A 25,114-nucleotide genomic window follows, 5' to 3' on the forward strand; every position below is an offset into this window, starting at 1 on the left:
CAGCAGGAACATGTTTGATGCTCTACATCTACCACTATAGTCAAGACACAGACTAGTAGTTGTTATTTCTTAATGTCGAACATAATACGTGTGATATGCTAGTGGTGTTTCATTTTTTTATTTTATTATTATTATTATTTTTTTTCTTTATAATTTAGCCTAAAATTTCTTTTCTAGAAAAAAATTCTCTTGTGCTCGCTCGCTATTATCGTTTTGTTTTCTTTAGCTTTAAATGCATAAAATCTATAATCATACGATATATCGCGCACCTCCCTACGAACATATACATTTTGAAACGTTCATTCGATTATTGAATTTTTTCCGCAGATGGCAATACAATTTCTCTTTCTTTCTTTTTTTTCTCTCGGGATATTAAATTATTTCTTAAAGGAAATTCGCGCGACCTGTGCTTATAATGACATGTATCGAATTGTCGAATTAGAATTTTAAAGATTCGAGGGAGGCCGCGGATGATCGACGAGACAAGCCAATAGAAGGTGGTCCACTGACCAGGGATGTGGTGCCGAAAAGTTTGTACCAGCCGAATACCATTTCATTGAGATTCAGATTGTCCAGCATGATCTGGGCCACGCCCATGAACACTTTTTTCCCTTCTAGGCGGCCATAATCACCCCACACTGTCACCTGTAACAATTCATTTGTAAAATAATTGTTGTATTTTGTTCATTTGTTCTTTGTTTATTTTTAATTATTATCTGTATGATATTATTGAAAATTTTACAATCTTCCGATAAAAATGTTTGATATTGTTATTAAAAAATTTAGCTGTGCTTCACGTAAGTAGCAAGTGATGGACTATGAGAAATAACAGGGACAAATATTTTGATACCTCGTCAATTTAAAGAAAGGACCAAAAATAGATAGTGAAAAATGTCAATATATATAAGCATTGAGCTTAAGGACTAAAAATGTTCATATAATATAATCTGTATTATGCGAGTGAAGCAAAATTTTCAAGAAGTTAAATATCAATTAAAAATTCTTTTCCATATATATTTTATCTAAACAATTGTATGAATAGAGTGTAATAGTTACCAAAAAGAATTATTTTATGTAATCTTATGTATACATAAAAATTGAACTATATTTTTATAGAAAGCGTAGGAATTTTATATTTTACCTGTAATATACATCCACGAAAGTTCTCTCTAAAGGCTAACGGCTGCTGATAAAATGGTTCCAGTGTTTTTCTCGCTGTTGTTGTTTTGGCTTTCGCTATACACTTTTTACCGCTTACAAGATAAACTTTTACATAAGGAGCTAACAAGAAAAAATAGAATTTAGAATATTAGTTTGTCTTTGCGGACTTGTCTTTTTAATATTATGAATCATAATTACAGTTGAAAAGTAATAAGAATATACTATTTACACGATCATAATGATTGAATATAGTTATGCATATATTTATTAAATATTCTTTTACGGATTTAATACATTACATTATGTTTCGTATGTGTAAATGACTGTTCAGGTTCACAATGTGCAGATTGAATAAATCCGAGCACAATGAATGATATGGAAATGGATAAGGAAAAAACGTACCTGGCAAAGTTTTGCTACCACGTCGGGGCTGAAGTTCACGAGCTCTAACTACTTCCACTTCCAAATAACCTTTCGTATTACTCAGAGACAATTGTATATCACCAAGGGAAGCAGCCCCTAGAACTTGTCTTCCGACCAATTGTCCGGGTCCAAGACCCTCGATAAATTCGTTTAACTGACTGCTATCGCCCGCCACGCGTAAATTTGGTGACCAACTGCTTATAAATGTGTGAAAGCACAAAAATATAACATTAATACAGTAGTATTAAATGCAACTACAATCATTGCTGAATCTAATTTCAAATATCAATTACCTACACTGCTCTTTTAATATAGGAATATGAATTGCAAAAAAAAAAAATAAATACGATTTTTTACATATTTGTAAGCTGAATTAAAAAAAAAAATATTGGGTAATTTTCTTACGAATATTCTATAATATCACTATTTAATATTGATATGATTGATTAAAAATTGTATATTATAGCAGAGATTTTAGATTTTTGTAATTTTTTATTTTAGAAAATCATGTTATATATAAATTATATATACTTTATACGTATGTGATTATATAAATTTTGTTGAAAGCTTCTGAACAGAGAATAATACACACAGACACAAATATACAAATTTTCTGTATACATACACACACGCGTATGCACATAAAAAATCTCTCCCTCTCTCTCTCTCTCTCTCTCTCTCTCTCTCTTTCTCTCTCTCTCTCATCAAATAAGTGCACATATATACAAAATAGTCTCTTTATAATATCTATGTTGTTAAAAGTTTATGATAGGAATTTCAGATTAAGATTGAGTCATTTTAGCTATAATATGACAATTTAATATATATATATATATATATATAATATAATATAATATTATATGTAATATAATAATATATAATAAATATGATATATATATATATATATATATATATATATATATTTATATATATTTATAAATTCTATTATATACATAAACTATGTCAAAATATAGCAGAAATAAAATTAGTTTTTTTATAAATACGGAAACATATAAGTAAAAGAAATACACACTGTCATTGATAAATCTACTAATTTTTTAATGCTAATAAAGGAATAAGTAAGCATAGAAGAAATAAAGACAAGCATCGATATTCTCTTGGTAACGTAATTTAAAAACAAGCTTGCGAAATTAAAAATTTCATATTGAGAAAGACAGACAATAGTGGTACAGAAAGTTATTTTTAGGTGACGAATAGTGAAAATCAGCTGGAAATTAATGTCAGGAGAAATCAATTTGAGAGATGCACAAAAAATAAAGTTAAACGAATCGAGGAGATTATTCAAGCCTTCGACGAAAAGGTATACATTTTTCATTTAAATAGATAAAGGATTTTATTATTATACTTTAATAATTAATATACAGATGGATAATAACAGGATAAGTATAATAATTTACAAATATGATCTTAATACAAAAAAGATTCATGATTCATCAAATTATTATATGCTGTGTATAAATGGGCATATTTAAAATGCAAACGAGTAATTAATTTAAAATACAATACCATCGCAACCTCGCCAAATAATATCGTATATGTATTTTATTCTTTTAAAATGTAAGATTTCTATTTCTTCTAATTGTACGAAACTTCATTTTTACTACTATTTATTAATCAATATATCACAATGATTTTATATTAATATATTAATATATTTAAAATATATTCTAATCATACAAAAATAAAAGCTTACTCTATCCTATTAGACATGAAATAAACGATGTAATTGAATTTCAAATACATTTACATTTATAATTAAAGCTTTAGTATAAATAAAATTATCATTTCTTCTAATATGCTGATAAACTATTTAAAGTTACTCTAAAACTATGTACTTACAGTTTATTAGAATAATATATAATAATACAGAAAAATAGAATTTTTCATCGGTAAGTCATTTTTTTAAAAAGCAATATAATTTATAAAATAATTTCAAATATATCATAATTTTTTTTTACTACATGGTATACTTTTTTAATTTAATTTTCATGCAAAATTGATGCATTCGGCACGCACCAACTTACTCTAATTACTAAAATGTGTTAATTTTATTCATGAAAATTTTTCATTTTAATCATTATAGAGAATCTATACATTAATTCCAAAACATAAATTCTTAAATAAATTAATAACGTGAAAACAAATGAACTTAAAGTATTTATTAAATTTTATTTTTATCCCATTAAAGTTTATACTTTATTCCATAATAACAGCATGTATATGAATGAATGAATTTTTTTATTTTCTACTAACAAACTTAATATTTTAATAGTGTAAGGATATATTGAAATATAGATCAGAGCTCCTTAAAAAGGGTTAGTTGAATTAAAAATTCTTTTTAATAATTCACTAACTGTATATTATTTTCATTATTTTACCATTTTTTATTTTAACACATATTTTAACAGTTTTATATTTGATAAAATTTCAATATCTAAATATTTATGATTATTCACTTAGTATGAATTAAATTAACGCTAATGAAGTGATACTATGTAAAATTTCATAAAATACTTACTATAGTACATAAAGGATATTTTAATAGCGTTAAAAAATTTTGTTGGAAGCATTGCTAATTTATTATAATATAATATATTATAATACTAAACTAAAATATACTAAATAATTTTTGGAATATATAGCATTTATTCAAAGAAGATACTCACGTTGTTCGACAAAAATTTGGTTTTCTGCAAATATTTGTAAAAATTATATTATTTATCACAATGCCATATTTTAACCTAAATTAACATTTTTTGAAAATTATGGAAAAATTATAAAAAAATATTTATTATGCTTAATTAAAAATCCATCTTTCCATGTACTTTTATATATTTTCTTGCAAATAATCAACATAGAAAATATTCATAAATCTTTGATTTAATTTTCAAAATTATTTTACTATTAAAACTCTCAACTTATATAATTAAAAATCTCCTTATATTTAGTATGAGAATTAAAGATCTATCCGATTATATTTCACTCGTTATTTACAAATGTAATCATTGAATTTGAAAATAGTGTAGATTTTAATGATAATGTATTAAATTTAATTTTATACTAAACGAGATTATATTCCTTTATAGGCATATTTTCACGTGCAAAGATTTTTACGATAATTTCGTACTATTTTTGTATGTGCAAAATTTCAACTTTTCCTGGATCTTCTAATAGAAATAATTTTGTAATTTAATTGCCTTTTTAATTTTTGTAAAGCAAATGGTGCGTGCTATTATGCAATAAAAATATTTATTATTCATGCCCATAACAAAGAAATTAATCAAATCACACTAAAAAAGTGTTGCATAATAAAAAGCATATTAAAGTAGCTTTTTTTTTTCACAATAAGCTTACAAGCGAATAAGATTACAGGTATCTTTAATAATTAATTTACTCATTTCATTTTTTATTCCCACAGTTGGAGAACTTAGAATTAACAATTATTTCTATAGATACATACAAATTATTCACATCATATGAATAACTGCTTATTTTGTAGATTGGAAAAATTATTTACCTTACTTAAAGTTCTTGTAATAATTGTGCATAATATAACATAAAAAAATCGAGTTGTATTTATGTTTTTAATAACATTTCGTTAACGAAGATTATAAAAAATATATATATCTTGGATAATTAATAGATTAATTAATTAATAAAACATTATTACATGAATAATTATAATGAACGCAATAAAAGATTATTTATAAATAATATAAACTTTTTTGCTTATAAAACTATTACATTTTTTAAACGTAATATAAATTAGTTTCTAAAAACAATTTAACATTTATACTTCATTACTAAAATAAGAAATTTAATTTTTTTTTTTTTTTTTTTTTATTGTTTAGAATGAAGTAGCTTCATGTTTTATTATTCGAAATGATAATGAAACAGATGTCTAGATTCTTTAGTCAGATTTGATTTAATTATACGAACTTAACAAATAAATTCACTAGCTTGTTTACATACTCCATTAAAACTCACGCTATACAAGTTTCATTTCCTTCATCGGTGACAAAGGGACATCTATTATTTATTATCAAAATTAATCATATAAGTAGTTTATATATATAAACACATTTATTATCACAGAACCTTACATTGATGGAAACGGTAAACGAAAACAAATTAAAATTGCTTGTGTATTATTTGCATTTAACAAATCAATTGTAAATAATAATCTATATTTATTATTGGAATGTTTAATGAAATCATTTTAAAATAATTGCAGTAAAATAAAAATAATTAATTATTGTAATAACAACAAGTTCTTCTCTCAAGTTATCTTCAAATCCAATCAAATATTCTAATATTATTTTATGTGAATTAATTATCAATTAATGTCTGTGTCGTTAATAATTGCTTGATAGAAGTAAATATACTTTAGCGCATTTATGTTTGTATACATAAAGAAATACCATGAATAGTTTAATATTGTTATTATTGAGCAGGATTACTATCAATTCGATGTTATAATCTAAATTTGTTTTCATTTACTGAATCATCCACGGGAAGAAGAAGATATACATAATATAAATATACATTTACAAAAAAATTTACAATAATAAATTTTGAATAAAGTGAGAAATTGAGAGTTAGAAGATAGATAAAAATTTATTAGTGTACACAATAAACAATAATATAGATTTGTTTTTCAATATAAAGAGATTAACGTGTGCATGGAGTATATTTGTAAATCCATAAAAGTAAATTACATATGCATATGAAGGAACGAAATTTTTTGAAATTTATCATTATCAATGAAGGTTACGCATACGAGTAAGAAATAATGTACGCAAAATTTAAAGTCAATCGACATAATGAATTAATAGAATAGTAAATCTGTCATTTTATTATTAAGAATATTTTATTAAATATCCGTACATTCTCGTGAATGGGATGCTATCGTGTAAATATTTTTCATTAAACTCTACATGTAAATCGACGATTTCCTATTTCGTGGAATTTCAATCGATTCCAATATAATCTCTGTGTGTAGTGAAATAAAATGCCTTTTCATCTATGGATATGGATAAAGGATATTTAAAAGTATATTACGTACATTATGTATATGAGCCAAGGCTAAAAACTTTAATCTCTTGGCAATTGGAAAAGTGTGCGGCCTATAGCGGCCAGCTAACTACATTTATACATAACTGTTTCCGTACTAAAATTTACCGGATAAAGTGGATTCACGGGAATGTCCATGCACACGTTACCCTGGCCCAGCGCAGGCCGTCCATCGTCCCCAGAGGCAGGGGACCTTGGCACGGAGGTCCCTCCCAGCACAGTATGCACAAGGTATTTATTGTAAGGCTCAAGCATGAGGGAGGACTGGTCGCAAAGGTTCAGTGATTTGGTTTGTGGTCGTGGCTACTTACGAGCTTCCATCGGAATTCGAAATGGAGTTAAGGCTGCCGACACTGTCGCTCGGGCAGGCGCTGGACGGTGTCTGTCTAGCCCGGCTGGGGCTCGAGGTTGCGGCACGCGGTTGGCAGCTCGGCATCACCTCTTGAGAGCGCTGTATCGTGCTCGGGGTGCTGTTCCGCTTACGGCCCGAGGTTGAAGTCGTTACGGGGCCCCAGCCGGGTAAGTTCTGGCCCAGGGTCACGCTGCCGCTGCTGTTGCCGCCGATGCCACCGCCGACGCCGTCGCTTCCAGCACTGCATTCTGAGGGGGCGGTACGTCGATTGGTATTGGTCATAATGCAAACAACAAACAAAAAGAAGAAAAACCATGGCTGACTAGAGTGTCAAACATTGTTGGGGACAGTCGACGAAATTTGTTACACCGGTTCTTGCACATTACGTTGTCCCTGTAAATTCACTTCATCGCTCGCAGTCTTTCCTGGCCGAATCTTGGACTTTAACAGCGAACTTATGGAATACTTTGGATTGCATCGAAAAGATCGCTTGATTTATTAGAAATCATCAAATACGATATCCATGTTAAATTTTAATGCATAAAATCACATGTCGAGTTTTTGTAAAACACCTAATTAGCGTTAAGCCTTACAGTATTTATTATGGCTGTCACGCTTAAATTTTTGATGTTTTTTCACTAATTTCTTCTATACTTATTTACTTTATTAGCGATCAGCTACTTTTCCTATATTTTTATTTTTTATAATTTTTATTCTCTAGATACCTGGGCACAATTATTATAAGAGGTAATTTTATATTATACATAGAGTATTTAGTGTGAAGTAATAGAAAAAAACATTTTCCCAAAATATTTATTTTTTATATGAAATTAGTTTTCACCACAATAAAGAATAGAAATTCATTTAATTTAAAAGAAAATATATGTATATAAATTTTGTTTCTTAAAGTAACTATTAACATATAATCGAATTTATTATTATAATAAACATGAAAAAAAATAATGAAAATGCATATTATTTTATATGTATATATATATATATATATATATATATATATTAATAAACATTAATATTTGTCCTTTGAAATATTTTTAAATATAGTATACTTGAATGCATTTCGATGTATTCGTAGAAATAAAAATTCAATTGGAAAATTCTAAAAGTATTCACAATTTTAATAATATTTGTGTTACAATTTTATTATAAAATTATAATTAGTAATGAATAACCGCTATATATATATATATTAATAATTAATGTTACATACAATATTTAACAGGATACTGGTACAATGTATTTTATCCAAATAAATGCTGAATTTGTGATTTTTTTTACTAATTACATTATATAATTATAGCTGTTTAAATAAAAAATTTGACAATGCTTAAGATTAAGTGCCAGATCTATGCTTCTAATATTCTATTATTACTGCTAATGGAACATTCAAAAATTTATTTTACAACATTATACTATGAAAATACTTAGCCAGCTCTAGAAGCTAGTGATTATTATTAAATACATAAGAAAAAGTTAATTGAAAATAAAATCAAATTTCTTTGATTTTTATTCGACCAGATAATATTAATAAAAACAACTAATAAGCACACAACAAATAATTTCTAAAACAACTATATTTGGTTATATCGACAGCTTAAATATTATTTACATTCCCTAAGGCATAAGCAAGTTATAAATCAATAATGACTGAACTAATATTCATTCTCTCACCTGTTTTTAAGGAATCTTTTCCTTATTGGAATAATTTAACGAGTTTAGCATCCTTTTAAAGATAATTTTTGTATTATACGAGATTGAACTATATTTAATTTCAAATCAATTTTATGCTAATTCCTAAAATAAATCACAAGATTTTAAATTCAAGCCATTTCACTAATTTACTAGTGAAGATAAATAATAATTGTTTTCAAATTCTTGATAAAGGAAAAAGACGCTCTGTTTGCTATAATAATTAAAATTCTTCTATCATAATTGGAAAATTATAATTATATTTACTTTTTTTTTTTTTTTTTTTTTTTTTTTTTTTTTTTTTTTTTCCTAATAACTCCTGATATTTTTTTTATGTTTTTGAAAATATTTCTGCTCTTCTCCTTCCAGTGACATGTTTCATAATTCATCGTCGAAGGCTCTTTCATTTCAATTCTTAACAATTTCTTGCACATCAAGTTAAGATAACTTTTGCTCCTTATAATTTCAATACTTTTGTTAATGGAATACATCGTTCTGATATTTTTAGGCCAATTTTAAATGCTCGATTGACTTTTTATTCTATATATCTGCTATTTAATATTACTATAATATTAAGAATATAAATTCTTCAATAGAATCTACAATTTGTAATGGGTTTTTTGTTTAAATCTATTTCTTTTGATTTTCTGATATAACAAATAAGTAATTTATTTGTTATCTCTTTTTGTAATGATGAATGTAAGATGAGAATCGAGACAACATTGACAAATGTGCGAAAGTCAATGTATGCGAGGGTCAATCGCGCACAGATCTCAAGTTCAGAGAATATCGAATGCGACATAATATCAAAAAGAAAAAATACTAAAGTGGGAGCCAGAACTACGTGGATGAAAAGACAAGAAGAGTCTGCCTCTCGGTGAAAGAGGAGAGTCGTAATAGAAAGTGCCTCGGACCTGTCCATGTCACCACATCCTTCACCCTCGCCGTCACTGCTCGCCGAGCTCGTCTGCTTGGCACTTCGACCACCCGACGTGGAGTCCGTTTGCTGCTGCTGCTGTTGCTGCTGCTGCTGCTGCTGCTGCTGTTGCTGCTGCTCTGGTAGCACTTCCTCGCTCCTGTGAACTGTAAATGACGACTTCCCCTTCTTCCCGAAACCGAGTCGTCGCTTGCGGCCTTCCTCGCCCACGCATGTATCACCAACAGACATGTTTTACGGTTAACGCTTTGCTTTATCTTGATAGCTTCGACAAGCTTTGCCGACTTTGTTATTCTTAGCTATCGCTGGCTACCATATGGGTTCACAATTTAGTAGTCGAGGATGCAATTATAACTCGTTAACGCGGTTGTCTTTAACTTTTTTAATTTTTTGCTAAACCTTTCGTGTGCTTGGCTGAACGGAAACTTACTCTTAGGTGCCCTTTGACGCTTTTCGATAACAAAAAAAAAAAAAAAAACAAAATTCATAAATTTTGATATCATTTATAAAATTCTTCATTGAACCAATTGATTCGTAGTCTTTATTTTATTAATTTATTAATGGAAATCTACATGTGAGTGTGCCGTTGTTGTTTATATATGTCTCTCGTATATCATCTGTAAGAATGTCACGTTAATAATAAATGCAGATTCATCGATCATTTATACGCTAATGACAAGTATTTTTATTTTCAAATATTCTAAACTAATATTGCGTGATATTATTTTATCGTGCGTGTGAATATCGTGTGTACAGAAAGATTTTATTAAAAATTTATTTAATTATCATCTTCGTTTTTTTGATTGACAATAGTTAACATACTCACAAATGTATTATGTATCATAGCTTTTATGAATTCTATTTGTCAAGACTGTTTCGTCTTTTCATGAACTATCGTCATTAAACGAACAAAAATCTGCAATTAAAAAAAATTAACGAATACGAAACAAAGAGGATCGACTCTGCGAACATTTTACGCACGATTTTCAATTTGTTTATAACGAGTAAAACAAACAAAAGAGAAAAATTAATTAATCTAGAAAATATTACTTTCCCCTTAGACAAAGTAATTATCTATAAATACAAAAGGAATTGAAATGGTTCATATAATGTTTCAATAACCGATGCCAACTACCCATTGTATTATACATTCCACTTAACTTTTTAAATGCTCAACATGTTCGCCTAAGCAATGTAATGCTTGGACGGAAAGGGAGAAGGATATCGAGTTTTAGCGTGTAAAATAATTGGATGTCGATAAATGTTTAATGTTTGTGAGTTACCTGACGCTGACAGCTGACTCGTGCTGTTACTCTTCTTGCCCAAGGCCGGCTGATACTGAACGATTCCGATACTACCTCCGCTACTTCCACCCACGACACCACTTCCGCCAATTCCGCCGCTTCCACCGCCTCCTACTTCCCTACTGCCGATGCTATTTTTCTTGTTGTTTGGCGAATTTTTACGGCCTCGTCTTGAGTTTTCCTCCACGTGCAGGCCGACCGCTGTATCACTTAGACTGCCGTCTGCACATCAAGTAATACTTAAGTGACGGCCGGCCACCAGTCCAAGTCTTTCCCCTCAAATTCCCAACTTAATTCATTAGATATTTGATTGTTATCTATCTTTATTATTCGTTATGCGTGATAAAAAATTACGCTTCACTGAAATTAGCTGCTTTAATTTTTTTTTTTTTTTTTTTTTTTGTATTCTTTGCAAATCCTTCTACATCGAGTTTTAAAATATAATTATGTTTATTTGCAATATTGCTTAAACTATAGTGATTTGTTAGACTGAAATTAATACGTAAAGTGTCCTGGCCTCTTATTTATATGCAAGTACGAAATGAAATGAAATTTAAAATCACGTAACTCAGTCGAATTTCATAAAAAATTGCAATAATAATAAAAAAATCATACGCAAATTTCAGTTAGTACAATACATAATACATCAATTATATAAAATATTGGTAATAATTTAAACAATGTATTTCCACATTCTTTAAAAGCATATATATTTTTTAAGAGTATTCGTACATTTTAATATAGCGTATGGGAAAATATGCATTTCTACATCAAGTTTTACCTATATAAACAATATATAAATATCATTATCATCAATTGGATCAAGTTACGTATTAATTTGAATTATATTCATTTTCATTAAGACAAATTTCGTGATATCGTACAAATGAACAGATGCATCTAATAGTTATAAATAAAGAATTAATATTTCCTTTATATATTAAAAATATAGAAAATATTGTTTCATTAAATACAACAGTCTTCGTTCTTTCTTTTTTTTTTTTTGTTTTTTTTTTTGTTATTTTTTTTTCTTTTGTCGCGTGAGTTTATTACACGAATTCAACTTCTTAAATATAAAATAAACAACGTAATGTCTTATTATTTACAATTCTCATGTATAAAAGTAATTCAGGCATTATTGAAAGAAATGACAATCAGTCTTGACTGTTCGCTCTTAATTATCGGATGAAAGATCATAGTATTATTATTAGTTAGATATTAGTTATTAATATATATATTATTAAAATGTAAAATTATTGATGAAAATCAAACGGTCTATTGTTTTTCTATCTGCGGTATTTCATTTTCTTTTCTTCAACGAATTGTTCGATAAATAAATACAGTGCTACATTGTGAAAATTTTGCAGCAAAGAGTTATGATTTTGAAGTTGTAGACTTTCACCAAGCAATAACATAAGGCATCAAAAAAAAAAAAAAAAAAAAAAAAAAAAAAAAAAAAAAAAAAAAAAAAAAAAAAAAAAGGAAAAGAGTGTAAAGGATTTAATTGAATATCATTAATCGATAGACATATTTCTACATACGTATAGACATTTTTATACGTATAGACATTTTTCTACATACGTAAACTCGAAATAATTATAGAGGGAATTATTGATATAACTCTGCGGATAAATTAAGCACAACGGCGTAGTAAGTACTTACCGACATTCTCGTCCGCGGGCGCTTCGGCATTACTGAAACTCCTTGCGAACTGGCCTCTCTTAACGCTGCCGTTGCGTCGTTCGTTATCATCAATTGGATATCTGCTTGGCTTGTCGTACGAACCGCTCGGGCTTGCGTAGTCACTGCATTCGGGCATAGAGGACGAGCGTCGATTATTGCATCGGTTGTCGTCGTGTCGCGGTGGACAATGTGGATCATCGTCATCCATTTGCATCCGCGACATGCGGCGACGCGAAGGATTGCATTTGACGACGTTTGCATAATCGCCATTCGTATTCGCAGCGTGGCGCAGTTGCATTTTCGTCACGTGAGCCATTGACGGCGGTGATGGTTGTGGTAAATTAGCGTGGTAGTGGTGGTGGTAGTGGTGGTTATGACGATGATCATCATAAGTGGTTATGGTGGTGGTATTCCGCGGAGTTTTAGCAGTGTCGGAGGTAACGGTTTGGGAATCAAAGACATTTGAATTAGCGTTACCGGGTCGGGGCGCTCGCTCATAGGGCCTACGTGGATCGCACGGGCCAAATCCGCAGTTCTCGCTGCACTGGCTCTCGCTCTCCATCGAGTACTCGTAATACTCGAGGGTGTCGCTGATCGCCACATTCCGCTTAACGTTAGCTTGCTGTTGATGATGCCGATCCTGACAAATTCGGCCCATTTCGTTGCGATCGACCGTTTCGAGTTCACGAGCCTCTGGGCAACTGCTGTTTCGCCTTCTGTATCTACTCTTCAAATCGTCGAAATCTTTCCTTTTGCTTCTGCGTGCTCGATTTTCCTCCATTTCAATCATATTGGCACGACATTTATCGCAGCTGATTTTTCTTTTACTTCTATGCACGGTATTGGCATTATCTCCTGCCTCTTCTCCATTGCGCATAAAGTAATTTTTATTTCTTGAATTAATGCCACATATTGGTTTATGCAATTGCCTTGTGCATGTGGCATCTATTACAGTCTCCGTCGATCCAAACTCCTCATCCGACTGTAAAATGTAAGTCGTTCTGTCGTCGTCGTCCTCGTCGTCGTCATAGTTGTCGTTGTAGTGGTTGTCGTTGTCGTTGTCGTCGTGCTCGACATATTCGTCATCGTAATACTTAGTTGTTAATGCATCTTCTGCACATTTGCCTATTAGTTCCCTTCTCTTGGGGCAACTGATGTTTCTTCCATGGCGATAATGTCGTCGCGACTGTTCATATAATTGTACCGAGCTGCGCTCTTCATCGGAATGTAAAATCGGCGTCGATTCTGTGCGAGCAAGTGTGATTTTTCGCGTTATCTCGTTTGATTTTGGTAAGGGATTCCTTATGTAAGGCACATTTTCGTAGTAAGGTTCCGTTGCCATCGTTACGTTACGATTTCCACTATTTCGATGTCCGTCCAAAGACAAGTGATTCATGTATTCGCTATTTCTACAGGATTGTCCATTGTATTCGTCGTAATTGCATTGTTCTCGATCTAAATTATCATACAGATCTATGGTATAGTTGTAGCGATTTTTGACAGAATCCTTACAATTATCGTATATTGCGTAATCGTCGTTGAGGTAGGAGTCGTTGCTTTTGGTACGCCTTCGTAGCTGCGTATTAGCTTTATGATTATACGTAAAATTGGAGCCAAAATCACGTGATTTTATTGCAGAATTTTGCCATTTCGGTAATTCTGCAATTTCATCACGATAATTATTATAATGCGGTTGATATTGGGACGCCGATCGAATTTCATCGATGCTACAGTAAATATGATCGTTGGCGTTAGATATATCGTTATAAATCTCATTGCCAAAGTCATCGGCGATTGGCTTTCTATCTGGCGATTTGAACCAGCCGTGGCTTGAATGATCATTGTACTTTCGCTTACACAGATCATCGCGCTGATAATCATAGTCGTTCGATAAGTATATCTCAGTTTCTCCGCAACTCAACTCGGAATCGTAGCCATACATAAATATCTGTTGCTCGTTTTCGCCGACGAATATATCATTACTTTCATCATCGTCGATCATTAATTGCAAATCCTTTTCCCTTGACTTTTTCTTATTAAGATCTCTAATGATCTTAGCATCGCCATTAAAATCGAAATATGACTTGCTTTGATCCTTAAGAGCTGGTATTCTATCACCATATCCTTCATCGCTCAACGACATGTTCTTTTTGATTTTCTGTCGGGCGGTGTGCAAACTGTCGTCGCTGAATATATTGCCCGAGATACTTTGGTATTCGAAGCTCCTGCTCCTGCGCGCTAATAGCCCCTTGCCAAAGTGCCGGTCGTCGTCATGTAACATCCTCGTTGCGTAATCGTTGTCGCAGGCGGCATCGTAATCGAAGCTTTGCGCCTTGGAAGAGAGAAGGGATCTACGCATGCTCGATTGGTGGGTAATCGGATAGTCGAGGCGAGGAAGAGTTCCATTGAAGAAAGAATTTTTGTTTTTACTGATTGTACTTGCACTGCCAAGGGCTGCTCTACTGCTACTGCCGTTAAGTACATTACCACAACAATGTGTACCGCGATCCTGCCAGCTACGCGACCTCGCGTGTGAGCTTGCGATTGATGGAACAAAGGATTTGTAGGGTGCTGATGAGCCAGATGACGTCACAGTTATATCCCCGTAATGGCGATTTTTCGCTCGAAACTTTTCAATCAGTCTCTTATTAAAGTTAACATTGAGACAGTCTTCTACGTATATTTCGGGTATTCGGCTCTTACGGCCCCGTGGTTGCGTTAAAGGCTCCGGCTTGAGGAGGAAGCCCTCGCTGATACTGTACTCGCTGGTTTCGGGACTGTAGTAGCGCAGCACTCTCTCATCGACGGTGTGAGAGCGAGTGAAAGGGGCTCGTATCCTCTTGCAAAGCGAGCGTACGACTGCGGACTTGCTCCGTACGAGGGGATTGCGGTGCGGGGGAAGATGATAGTGGTGCTTACTGTTTGGGTAGTAATTGCTCCTAGGCTTACAAGGATTGTTACTTGGGCAATGGCATTCACTGCAGGGGACCCTAAGTCGGTGCTTACGCCTAATGCGCCTAGGGGGTGGGGGCAAGGGGGATACGACTCCGGGTACAAAAACGCTTTTAACTGTCGGTCTGCAAATAATTTTGTTCATATAAATTTATACCATTCTTCGCATTATGTACATTAAACTACAGCATTTTTGTTTATTATTTTTGTTGGTTTACTGATTGGATGATGATTGAGTAAAGTGTTAAAGGGGTTTAGGGAGGGAGCCCCATTCTTTCTCTTTCTCGGCATTTATCGGCTAAACGTATAGTATAATGATAATCATATTTACTTCAGGTCGATCGAACTAATTATCGAGCTAAATAACGAGATGGTCTCTGGCCATAATAATTTTTCGAGCTTCGAGTCATCCAGCTTGAATCGTAATTGCAATAATTAGATAGAATGCGAAAAATTGCACAAAAAAAAAGAGTAAACAACCATAACTCTCGTTATAACAATGAGGAGTCACGTACGTAACAGAGAGAGTGTGAGAGAGAGAGAGAGAGAGAGAGAGAGAGAGAGAGAAAATGAAATTAAATCGTTCAATCGACGTTGCAAATCAATTCCTCTTATAATCATCTACTAGAATGGGACGCTCTTTTCAATGTATTTGTTATTATTTCTATCTCTATTAAATGGACATTAATGCAGTGTTTCAGATCAGTGCAGCTAATCGACTAACATATATAGATATCTAACCTACTTTAGATTAATTAATCGCGAGGAAAGTCTATAATTGAGAGGGAAGCGGAAAGCAGTATAAGCAAGCAGAACGAGAACGACTTAAATATCTAACTATAAGTAATGCTAAGGGTGCAATCCATCATTACATTAATTATAATACAAATTAAATTATATAATTAATACGATCAATTATATAATATTAATTTCAATTATAATCCACAATGTCCATTTAACTTTGGAATTATTTTCCACAAAGTAAGTCTAAGCTATCAGACAGACTCTTGTCAAAACTCACGCGTTTTGCGATTTTTCTTTAATTTTTTTTTTTTTATTTTTGTTAACCATTATTCAATTTCCCGAAGCATTAGCGGCCCGAGTAATAAGTGAAAAATAGACAAATCAACATTTGACGCTCATATAGTCGTAATAACATATGACTGTATATTAAACGCAAATTAGTCTGAGAGCTGCTTACTTTATCATTTACATGTGTGAACTTTGTACGATGAGAAACTGATGCGTATTGTACATGCGTACATACGTGCGCATATATATGTGTATATATATGTACGTATATAGTGGTGGTCGGATAATGAAGTGTTATGGAATTGAATAAATACTCACATTAATCCTCGAGAGCCACGTGGTCTTTCGGATTGCGTGCTAAAGGCACTACTCGTTACTGACGCGATGCTTTCCATGTCGGAGTCACCTAGATCGGCCAAGATGTCCTTTTCGGGACTCATGTGGCCTCTTCTTATTCTAGGCATTCTGTGAACATGACCGTGCGATAGCGAATGGATTTCGTGTCCCATCGACGGTAAATCAGAATCTGACAGTCCGCTGAATCGCCTATCCCAACCTGCAGTCAATACAATCGTTTCATAACGTCGCAAACATTTAAATGCATGGAAAATCGTGCACTTTGCATTATTATTGTTATTATTATTATTATTATTATTATTATTATTATTATTATTATTATTATCATCATCATCATCATCATCATCATCATCATCATCATCATCATCATCATCATCATCATCATCATCATCATCATCATCATCATCATCATCATCATCATCATCATCATCATCATCATCATCATCATCATTATCATTATCATTATTATTATTATCATTATTATTGTTATTGTTATTATTATTATTATTATTATTATTATTGTTATTTAATGCATTATCGTAAAAGCGAGTTGTATTGAGTTTTTCTGCACTCATTACTATGTCAAGATAATATTATGTAAGTATGAGACTAACATTGAATGTTTACACACTAATAATTATAAATCATCAGCGTGTGTTGTTTAAAAAATTGTTTACTCTTTAAAAATTCACTCGATTCATTTATAATGATGAATATAACATGTTAATATTCGATTATTTGTCAATTCAGACGTATATTTCATTAATTAATGAAAGAAAAAAGAAAAAAAGAAAAAAGTCACTATTATTCTATTGCCATAGATCTTATACATAATTTGCAATAATTTTAAATCATTGTTCTGAATTATCAGTTGGTCATTATTAATTAAATAATATTATAATTTGCTGTAACGAATGATGCTGGAAGATTGAGAAACAAACGGGGCAGACGAATAAGGGCTTAAATTTCAGCGACCGTTCGCTAATGATTCGACGTTTAATTGTCATTAAAAGTAACACATTGGCATTAAAGTATCGTGAAATAATAAATTTAACATTACGTTCGATCACACAGGGCCACGTAGCACGCAATAGCTTTCGAGTTGTTGTACGATCAAAGAGATATTTATGTGAGCGAAAAGATGAAGGTGCGCTGATAAAACTTTGTCGTCGTCGTGTGGCCGAGAGCTTCCTAGGAAACGGAGCTTTTGGTTTGGAAAAGAACGTTTTGCCACTTACCTCCCACTCCACATCTGTAAATTGTATTAATCGGCCGATTGCGATGCCTTATAAATCTTGCTCTCTCCTCCAAATCATGAGCAACGCGTTCTTTGAGGGCAGCATGCAAGTTGGCTGGTATTTGAGGCAGCTGGCGCTTCTTTGGCGAGCCTGTGGGTGTTGCCGTAGCGGATCTAGAACCAAATCTTATCGAATAGTTAGGTGTTATGGTTAAAATACATGATTCGTGACTCATTTACGACCGATCGATTATAATGAGAGGCATTCGAGTCGCGTTGGCAGCACTAAGGAATCTAAAATCTTAATAAAGTTTCTCATCTGTGCGCGCATGTATGGGTATGCATAGTGCATTCACGAAGCACTTTCACGTATTTAGGGATAACGAAAGTGCCAATGTCACCTCTTATAACGAAGTCGTAAAAACAAAGGGTAAAAAGAAAGAAGCCCGAGGCCCTAAAAAATAGTTATCTTTCGATACTTTGTAGAAAAGTGCGTGTGACGAACCTCGCTGGTAAATATGCGGATGAGAAAGGCATAGATCTGTGGTCCGGTGGCGAAAGGGAACGATGACCACTAGGACTTTGTGACCTTCTACGGTATCGCAGACTCGACGAGTCCATTGGAGCAGCGCTATGAGATCTGTGACTGAGTATTGCCGTACGATGTGGCTCATCCTATAAGAATGCTGGGAGTTAGAGTTGGTCGCTCTCGCGCTATCATATCGATCGCTTGTCGAGCTCAAATTTTCATTATTGCAAATTTCAATCGTTCACTCGCTCGTCCATATTATCGACAATATTACAACCAACTAAATCGATCGAAATATTACTTTTTAGCCATTTTATCTTTTCTTGCTTCTTTACTCTCTATTTATTGGAAGAATCGCGAACAGTGGATGCATGCTTGTTCGAAATATGAATTTTTGCAAATCTAATACGCGCATCGCGAAAGTCGCCGGTAATCTTACAACTGTGCGTTAAACAAGCAAGTAACAACATCACCGCGCATTCGTATAATTAGCCTAATATAATAAAAAAAAAAAAAAAAAAAAAAAAAAAAAAAAAAAGATAATGTGATTGTACATACGGAATACTGTCGAAAATTGACCTTTCGGTAATGCTGGTATCCGGATATGGAGGCGGGCTGTTCCCGCGAGCCCATGAGGGCGGCGCGCTTCCGACCCTGGGGCGACATGTCTCTACGACTTCGGTGCTCACCATCGACGCATAATTCCTTCTCCGGCGGCGGGCTGGAATAGTGGCTGCTCCAGCAGTTATATCGGGCACAATTACATTACAATTAGATAACTCGATAGATAAGCGAGCTCGCGCGCTTATTACGTATACTAGCTTTTGCGAATTTAGCAGCTATGACCATTGCTTACGCACTAATTGTGATTGTGAGAATGTTGCTCGGTAGATAGGTCATTTTCACCATTTTACTTCGTTTGATCAATTTTTTGTGAAATAATCTCAAACAACCGTTACGAACGATCGGTCGCGATATCGGCATTATTCCAGCTCGACCATCACTCTCTACTATTATTGCATGTATTTAATAATTGATTAAGCAAGAATTAATGGTGATTTATAGTACAATTGCAACAAATTAAAAATATAAATATAATAATAATTAGTGAAAACAAATTCACATCCAAACGCGCGCGCGCAAGCGCGCAAACACACATTTTAATGTAAATAATTTGAACATATTATTCACGATGAATCGTAATCATGTAAATGACCCAGCTATATTTTTCATAATAAATTAATACAAAATAAATACTTGAGTTAACAAATTACTATAATGGATAGATTATCTCATTATATTTAAATGCATTCTACAAACATTGAATATTATGAAAGTAGATTAAAAACAATTTTAAAACGTTCACGATAAACAGAACAATAATATATTTCATGTAATGACTAAAAATTATTAAAAAGAAATAAAAAAAATTTTACTATTGTCATTTGCACTTTAATTTTAACGTATTGGATGTAGGTGAGAGAAACATTAAAATCTTTTTTTTCCACAATTTAAATTTAATTAACACTATTATTGAAACCACTGTATATAAATGCTGTTATTATCAAATTAAAAATACATTACTTGTTTCATATTAAAAAGAATGAAATAATCTTAATCCAACAAATTTTTCAACTAATTTTTATTTAAAATGACTAAGTAAATAATCTATCGGCGTGCATTTTTAGCGATGACGTTAATACATATGTATGTATAATAAATACAGTGCGTGTTTTAATGGAGGAAGTCATATTTTTCACTAAGAAGCCATATTTTTTTTTCTCTCTTTTTGCACAATTTATAACTAAATATTTTTTATGGCAAAATTGACGTAATGCATGATATTATGTGCATGGTAGTATTATTTATAAATGTATTTGTAACTTATACTAAAAATAAAGTAACAATGAAATCATTACATCTCGTGAATTAAAAGATTTGCTAAACTATTGAGCTATAAGTATGAAAAGTATTATATAATATTAAATAATTAAACGAAAGATTTATTAGTGAATTTGAAAATTATAATTTACTATAAAATGTAAATACTGAAATAATATGTCTAACTTAAATTGTTTTTTGGTACCAAAAATAACAATTTGGTCAAATATTGAAATAATCAATGCATTTTATAAAAAATTAGTTAAGATTTTTTAAGAAGCCTGATATTGTAATAAACAATCATGAAATTTATATTACTTTATCAGCATAATTTAGTAATGGTAAATTAAAACTTAACGTTAATTGTGTAGAGAGGTTGGCATTTGTTACAAAATATATTTCGAAATTAAAATACATTAATTTTGAAATTTTTTTCATCAATTAGTTGTATTGATAATTATTAAAGATAAGAATTTGAGGCTCCGTAAGTCAGGTCTTCTATGTTCTAATCATATTTTCACTTGGGATTAATTAACTATTAATAATGTGCCAAAGATTCTAAACAATATCTAATGGCAAATAAAAAGAGAAAAAAATTTGACGAATAAATGCCTGTATGAATCATGAAACAAAAATAGAATATTAAATAATCCTACCGCTTATAATTTGGCGGCGTATTATGAAACCTAAAATATAAATACATAAGTATATAATTAAAATAAAATTTATTAACTTGTGATGTTCAATTTTTTATATTTTTTGTTTAAGCTTTTGAGAATATATATATATATATATATATATATATATATACTTATATATAACATAAAATAAATGCATAATTAGTATTTGAAAATTTTTTTTACCTTTTATCCTAAGCATTAGTGTATGTTAAACAATATCTTATAACTAATTAAATGAAATTAGTATTAAATAGTTTTAAGTTTGTGCAATTAATATAATTTCATTCATTCAAAGCTTAATAATTTTCATCTACTATTTACTACTAATTTAATCATATGTGCAAAAAATTATCCAACATACAATCTAAATAATTATATTATCTTATTTAAAATATAAAATTATTATAATTAAAATTATTTATTCTAGGACTGTGTATACTTTTCAATTTAATGAAGGTCTATTCTAATTAAAAAAATTTTTATATTATTTTAAAATACAAACAGCTTGCACGTCTTTTAAAGAATTATGAACGTCATTTTTCTTTCTCCGACAAATAATCATGTTTTATAAATAATTATATTAGAACAAATAAATAATCATTTTTACGAATTAATGTCAATAATTCGTAATCAAAGCTGTCTTATTGCATTGATGATTGAATGCTTTTAAACAGGAAATACGATAAATATATGAAATACAGTAAGTAGAATTTATTGAGTGTCGCATCTTGCGTACGATGCTCGAATGAATTTATCAATGTAATATGAAACCCTTTTCACTTATCCTATTAGACCATATTGAACGTTTTATTAAGTGTGTGCATTTGGTAATGGTGGTGGTGTGACAGGAGCCAGCGGTAGAAAGAGAAATAACTGAAGCGAAGGGATTAAAAGTGAATAAATTAGGTTAGTTTTGGTACTTGCTGTTTAATACATTAATTATCAATCTGTTTGATTACAATCATTACAGATTTGCAGTAAGAATATCTACTTCGCCTTACCTTACATTTACGAGTATTTAAATACATTATTACATTATCCATTACTTTATGTGATTCTTATAAATATAGTAAATAAATGTGGTAAGATTTTTGTATGTAAAGTTTCTACTGCAAAGGTGTTTTAGAATATCAATCCATGAATTTATTTACCATAATGGATGGTAATTTAAACACTAAATTATACTTAGCTATTTCGTTTACTGATTTATATTACTTTAGAAAGTTACATTTACTATCCATAAATGAATCACAAATTTGGTGCTTTTACATATGCAATATTATTTTATATAATTTGCAATTAATATATTTAATAAAGTATATAATTGTATGTACAATATGAAAAATCATTTAGCATTTTAATGATAAATCAAAGATTTTTTATATTTCTGGACAATTACGATATCTTTAGATATATTGCAATTGCGAAATACACTGTTTAAAATATTTTATCTTTACATTAGCTTCATAAAAAATTGTTTAATTATTAGATTAAAACAATTAAATCCTATTATTATTATTATTATTATTGTTGTTGTTGTTGTTGTTGTTGTTGTTGTTGTTGTTGTTGTTGTTGTTGTTGTTGTTGTTGTTGTTGTTGTTTGTTGTTGTTGTTGTTGTTGTTGTTGTTGTTGTTGTTGTTGTTGTTGTTGTTATTATTTTTATTTTGTAATTGTTAAATTTTAAAGGCCACTTCTAAGACTAACGAAATATCCGAATATATGGGTTGCATATACGTATATATGAATGTGTGCGTGCGCGTATTTATGTATATTGATTAAAAAACAATTTGATTTTAATTTCTAATTATCACGATGCATTAGATAGTAAAGCAGAAGCCGATGTTCTTTATAGCTTTATGAGAAAATAAAATAATAAGATCAACCTGCTATACGTTAATGGAACTACAAAAAATAAATATATAACAATATACGATCGCAGTTGTGGATTAATCCGGCAATTAAGAGCAATACAAGGTGAACTACTTTGTTGTTTTTTCTTTTACTCCTCATTCATTTATCGGGATACTCACAAATCATTGACAGAAGACAGCAGTGGCTTGGAAAATGATATGTAGGCACACATTTTCGCCCATCAAAAGGGAAAAGAAAGAAAATATTATTTGAATTTGAAATAGATCCGAAAGGGGAGAGAAGAGAAAAATTTCGTGCCAAGGTGATCGAATATAATCTAGAGTCGACGATGGTTGTAGACTTACTGATAGGTCAGTTAGTATGTTACCCAGTATCTTCTATCTTTCTTTCGCTAACTTCTATACCCTAACCTTCTTCTTTGCGTTTTTTCCCTCCCTCTTACTCTCGTCTTTTCTCTCCCTTCTGCATACTGCACGGTGAACGGAGAAACTTACGTCAACACGACAATGTAAAGAGCGACCTAATATTACTGTCACAATCTCGGACATAAAAAAGAGAATAAATGGTATAGATGTGTGACATTTCGTCAATTTCACAATAAATTTAATTGAAAAACGTTTCAATGGATTAACAATACACTAACTCTTTTATTGGAACGTTTATTATTGTTTAATATTTTAAATTCATTGAAACATTATATTAAAACACTTAATTTTGATCATCAAAAAATTTAGTACGATTTACAAAAAATTATTTTATTAATTTACTAAATTAAAATAAGTGTAGATATACATAAAAATATTTATATTTATATATTTCGTTAACGGTAGGGCTAACTTTAGAATGAAAATATAATTATAAGACATTATTATTTTAATTTGGAGATTTTAAATAGTAAATTAGACAATAATTAAATTTTAATTTAATAATTCAAAATATTATTAACAATCTGGAAGATTATTTAGTCATAAAATTAAAATAAATAAAAAAGTTTATTACGGCTGAATTATTACTAAAAATATTACGAATGCAAGACAGAGATTAAAATATAATTGGTGCACACATTTTGTAATTTTATATAAAAATATGTAATTTCGCCCGAGCATATTTCGTTTTTAATAGATTATAAGCTACATAGTTGAAAAGTATACATAGCGATTGTAAGAATGACCATGAGGATATTTTTAAAATTCACCTGGAGGAGCTGCCAATACTGCTAATACTCGCTCCATCGGCAGTTCTTCTGTGCTCCCTGGAGCCGTCACAGTCGGTTATGTCGCATTCCGACGTATCGGAGTCACTTAATCTCGATGTCGTTGACGGTGGACTCAGGTGACAGTCGCCCGGTGTCGTCACTATATCATCCGTCGTATCTTGATAGCAACTGAGTACACATACAAGAGAATATGTAATTTCTTTATTTATCAATTGGACATATTAGAGGCAAATACAATTTTCCATTCGTAAGAATATTAACGATAATTTGGGTGTAACGTTGCATTGTAACAATGAAAAATCGATAAAGTAACCGTGCCTATATCATTTTATACGTATTTATAATTAAAGTGTGAGCTGATTCTAGATATTTTATTCTATTTGATTCGAGATTTTATTGATCCACGTGCTTGCGTTACTTTAGCTACACAATTGATGAGTATATTATGATAGTTTACTCGAAGTTCTTTCATTCTTAACTTTCATCTAACTCTTAATACTACGAGCTTATTTTTAATAAAAACTGTATACCTTAAACTTCATTTTAGTTCTAATAGTAAATAATGTGTAGCGAATGAAATTGAGTTCTTCTAGAAAAGTAGCTTCTCGTTTCTCATTTACAATGTAATTACATTTATAATATAACTAATATATTGCAAACCAGCCTAGACAATAAAGGAAAGCAATACGTATACGT

General features: G+C 31.0%; 1 protein-coding gene across 1 annotated transcript in view; it reads right to left on the reverse strand.

The window, feature by feature from the left end:
• Positions 1–342: 342 nt before the first annotated feature.
• Rim (Rab3 interacting molecule) overlaps positions 343–25,114 on the reverse strand; it is a 60,491-nt gene continuing 35,719 nt past the window's right edge. Inside the window, exons 12-23 of the mRNA XM_011503390.1 lie at positions 24,398–24,586; positions 21,306–21,335; positions 19,348–19,501; positions 18,745–18,914; positions 18,241–18,425; positions 16,964–17,201; positions 12,641–12,783; positions 10,963–11,200; positions 6,990–7,352; positions 1,564–1,778; positions 1,142–1,281; positions 343–645 (exon numbers count right to left, since the gene is read on the reverse strand). Of these exons, the coding sequence (XP_011501692.1) occupies positions 439–645; positions 1,142–1,281; positions 1,564–1,778; positions 6,990–7,352; positions 10,963–11,200; positions 12,641–12,783; positions 16,964–17,201; positions 18,241–18,425; positions 18,745–18,914; positions 19,348–19,501; positions 21,306–21,335; positions 24,398–24,586 (2,272 nt within the window). The 3' untranslated portion in view covers positions 343–438. The remainder of the gene's footprint in view (positions 646–1,141; positions 1,282–1,563; positions 1,779–6,989; positions 7,353–10,962; positions 11,201–12,640; positions 12,784–16,963; positions 17,202–18,240; positions 18,426–18,744; positions 18,915–19,347; positions 19,502–21,305; positions 21,336–24,397; positions 24,587–25,114) is intronic.

This window comes from Ceratosolen solmsi, unplaced genomic scaffold (assembly GCF_000503995.2).
Source record: "Ceratosolen solmsi marchali unplaced genomic scaffold, CerSol_1.0 scaffold63, whole genome shotgun sequence".
Lineage (NCBI taxonomy): Eukaryota > Metazoa > Arthropoda > Insecta > Hymenoptera > Agaonidae > Ceratosolen > Ceratosolen solmsi.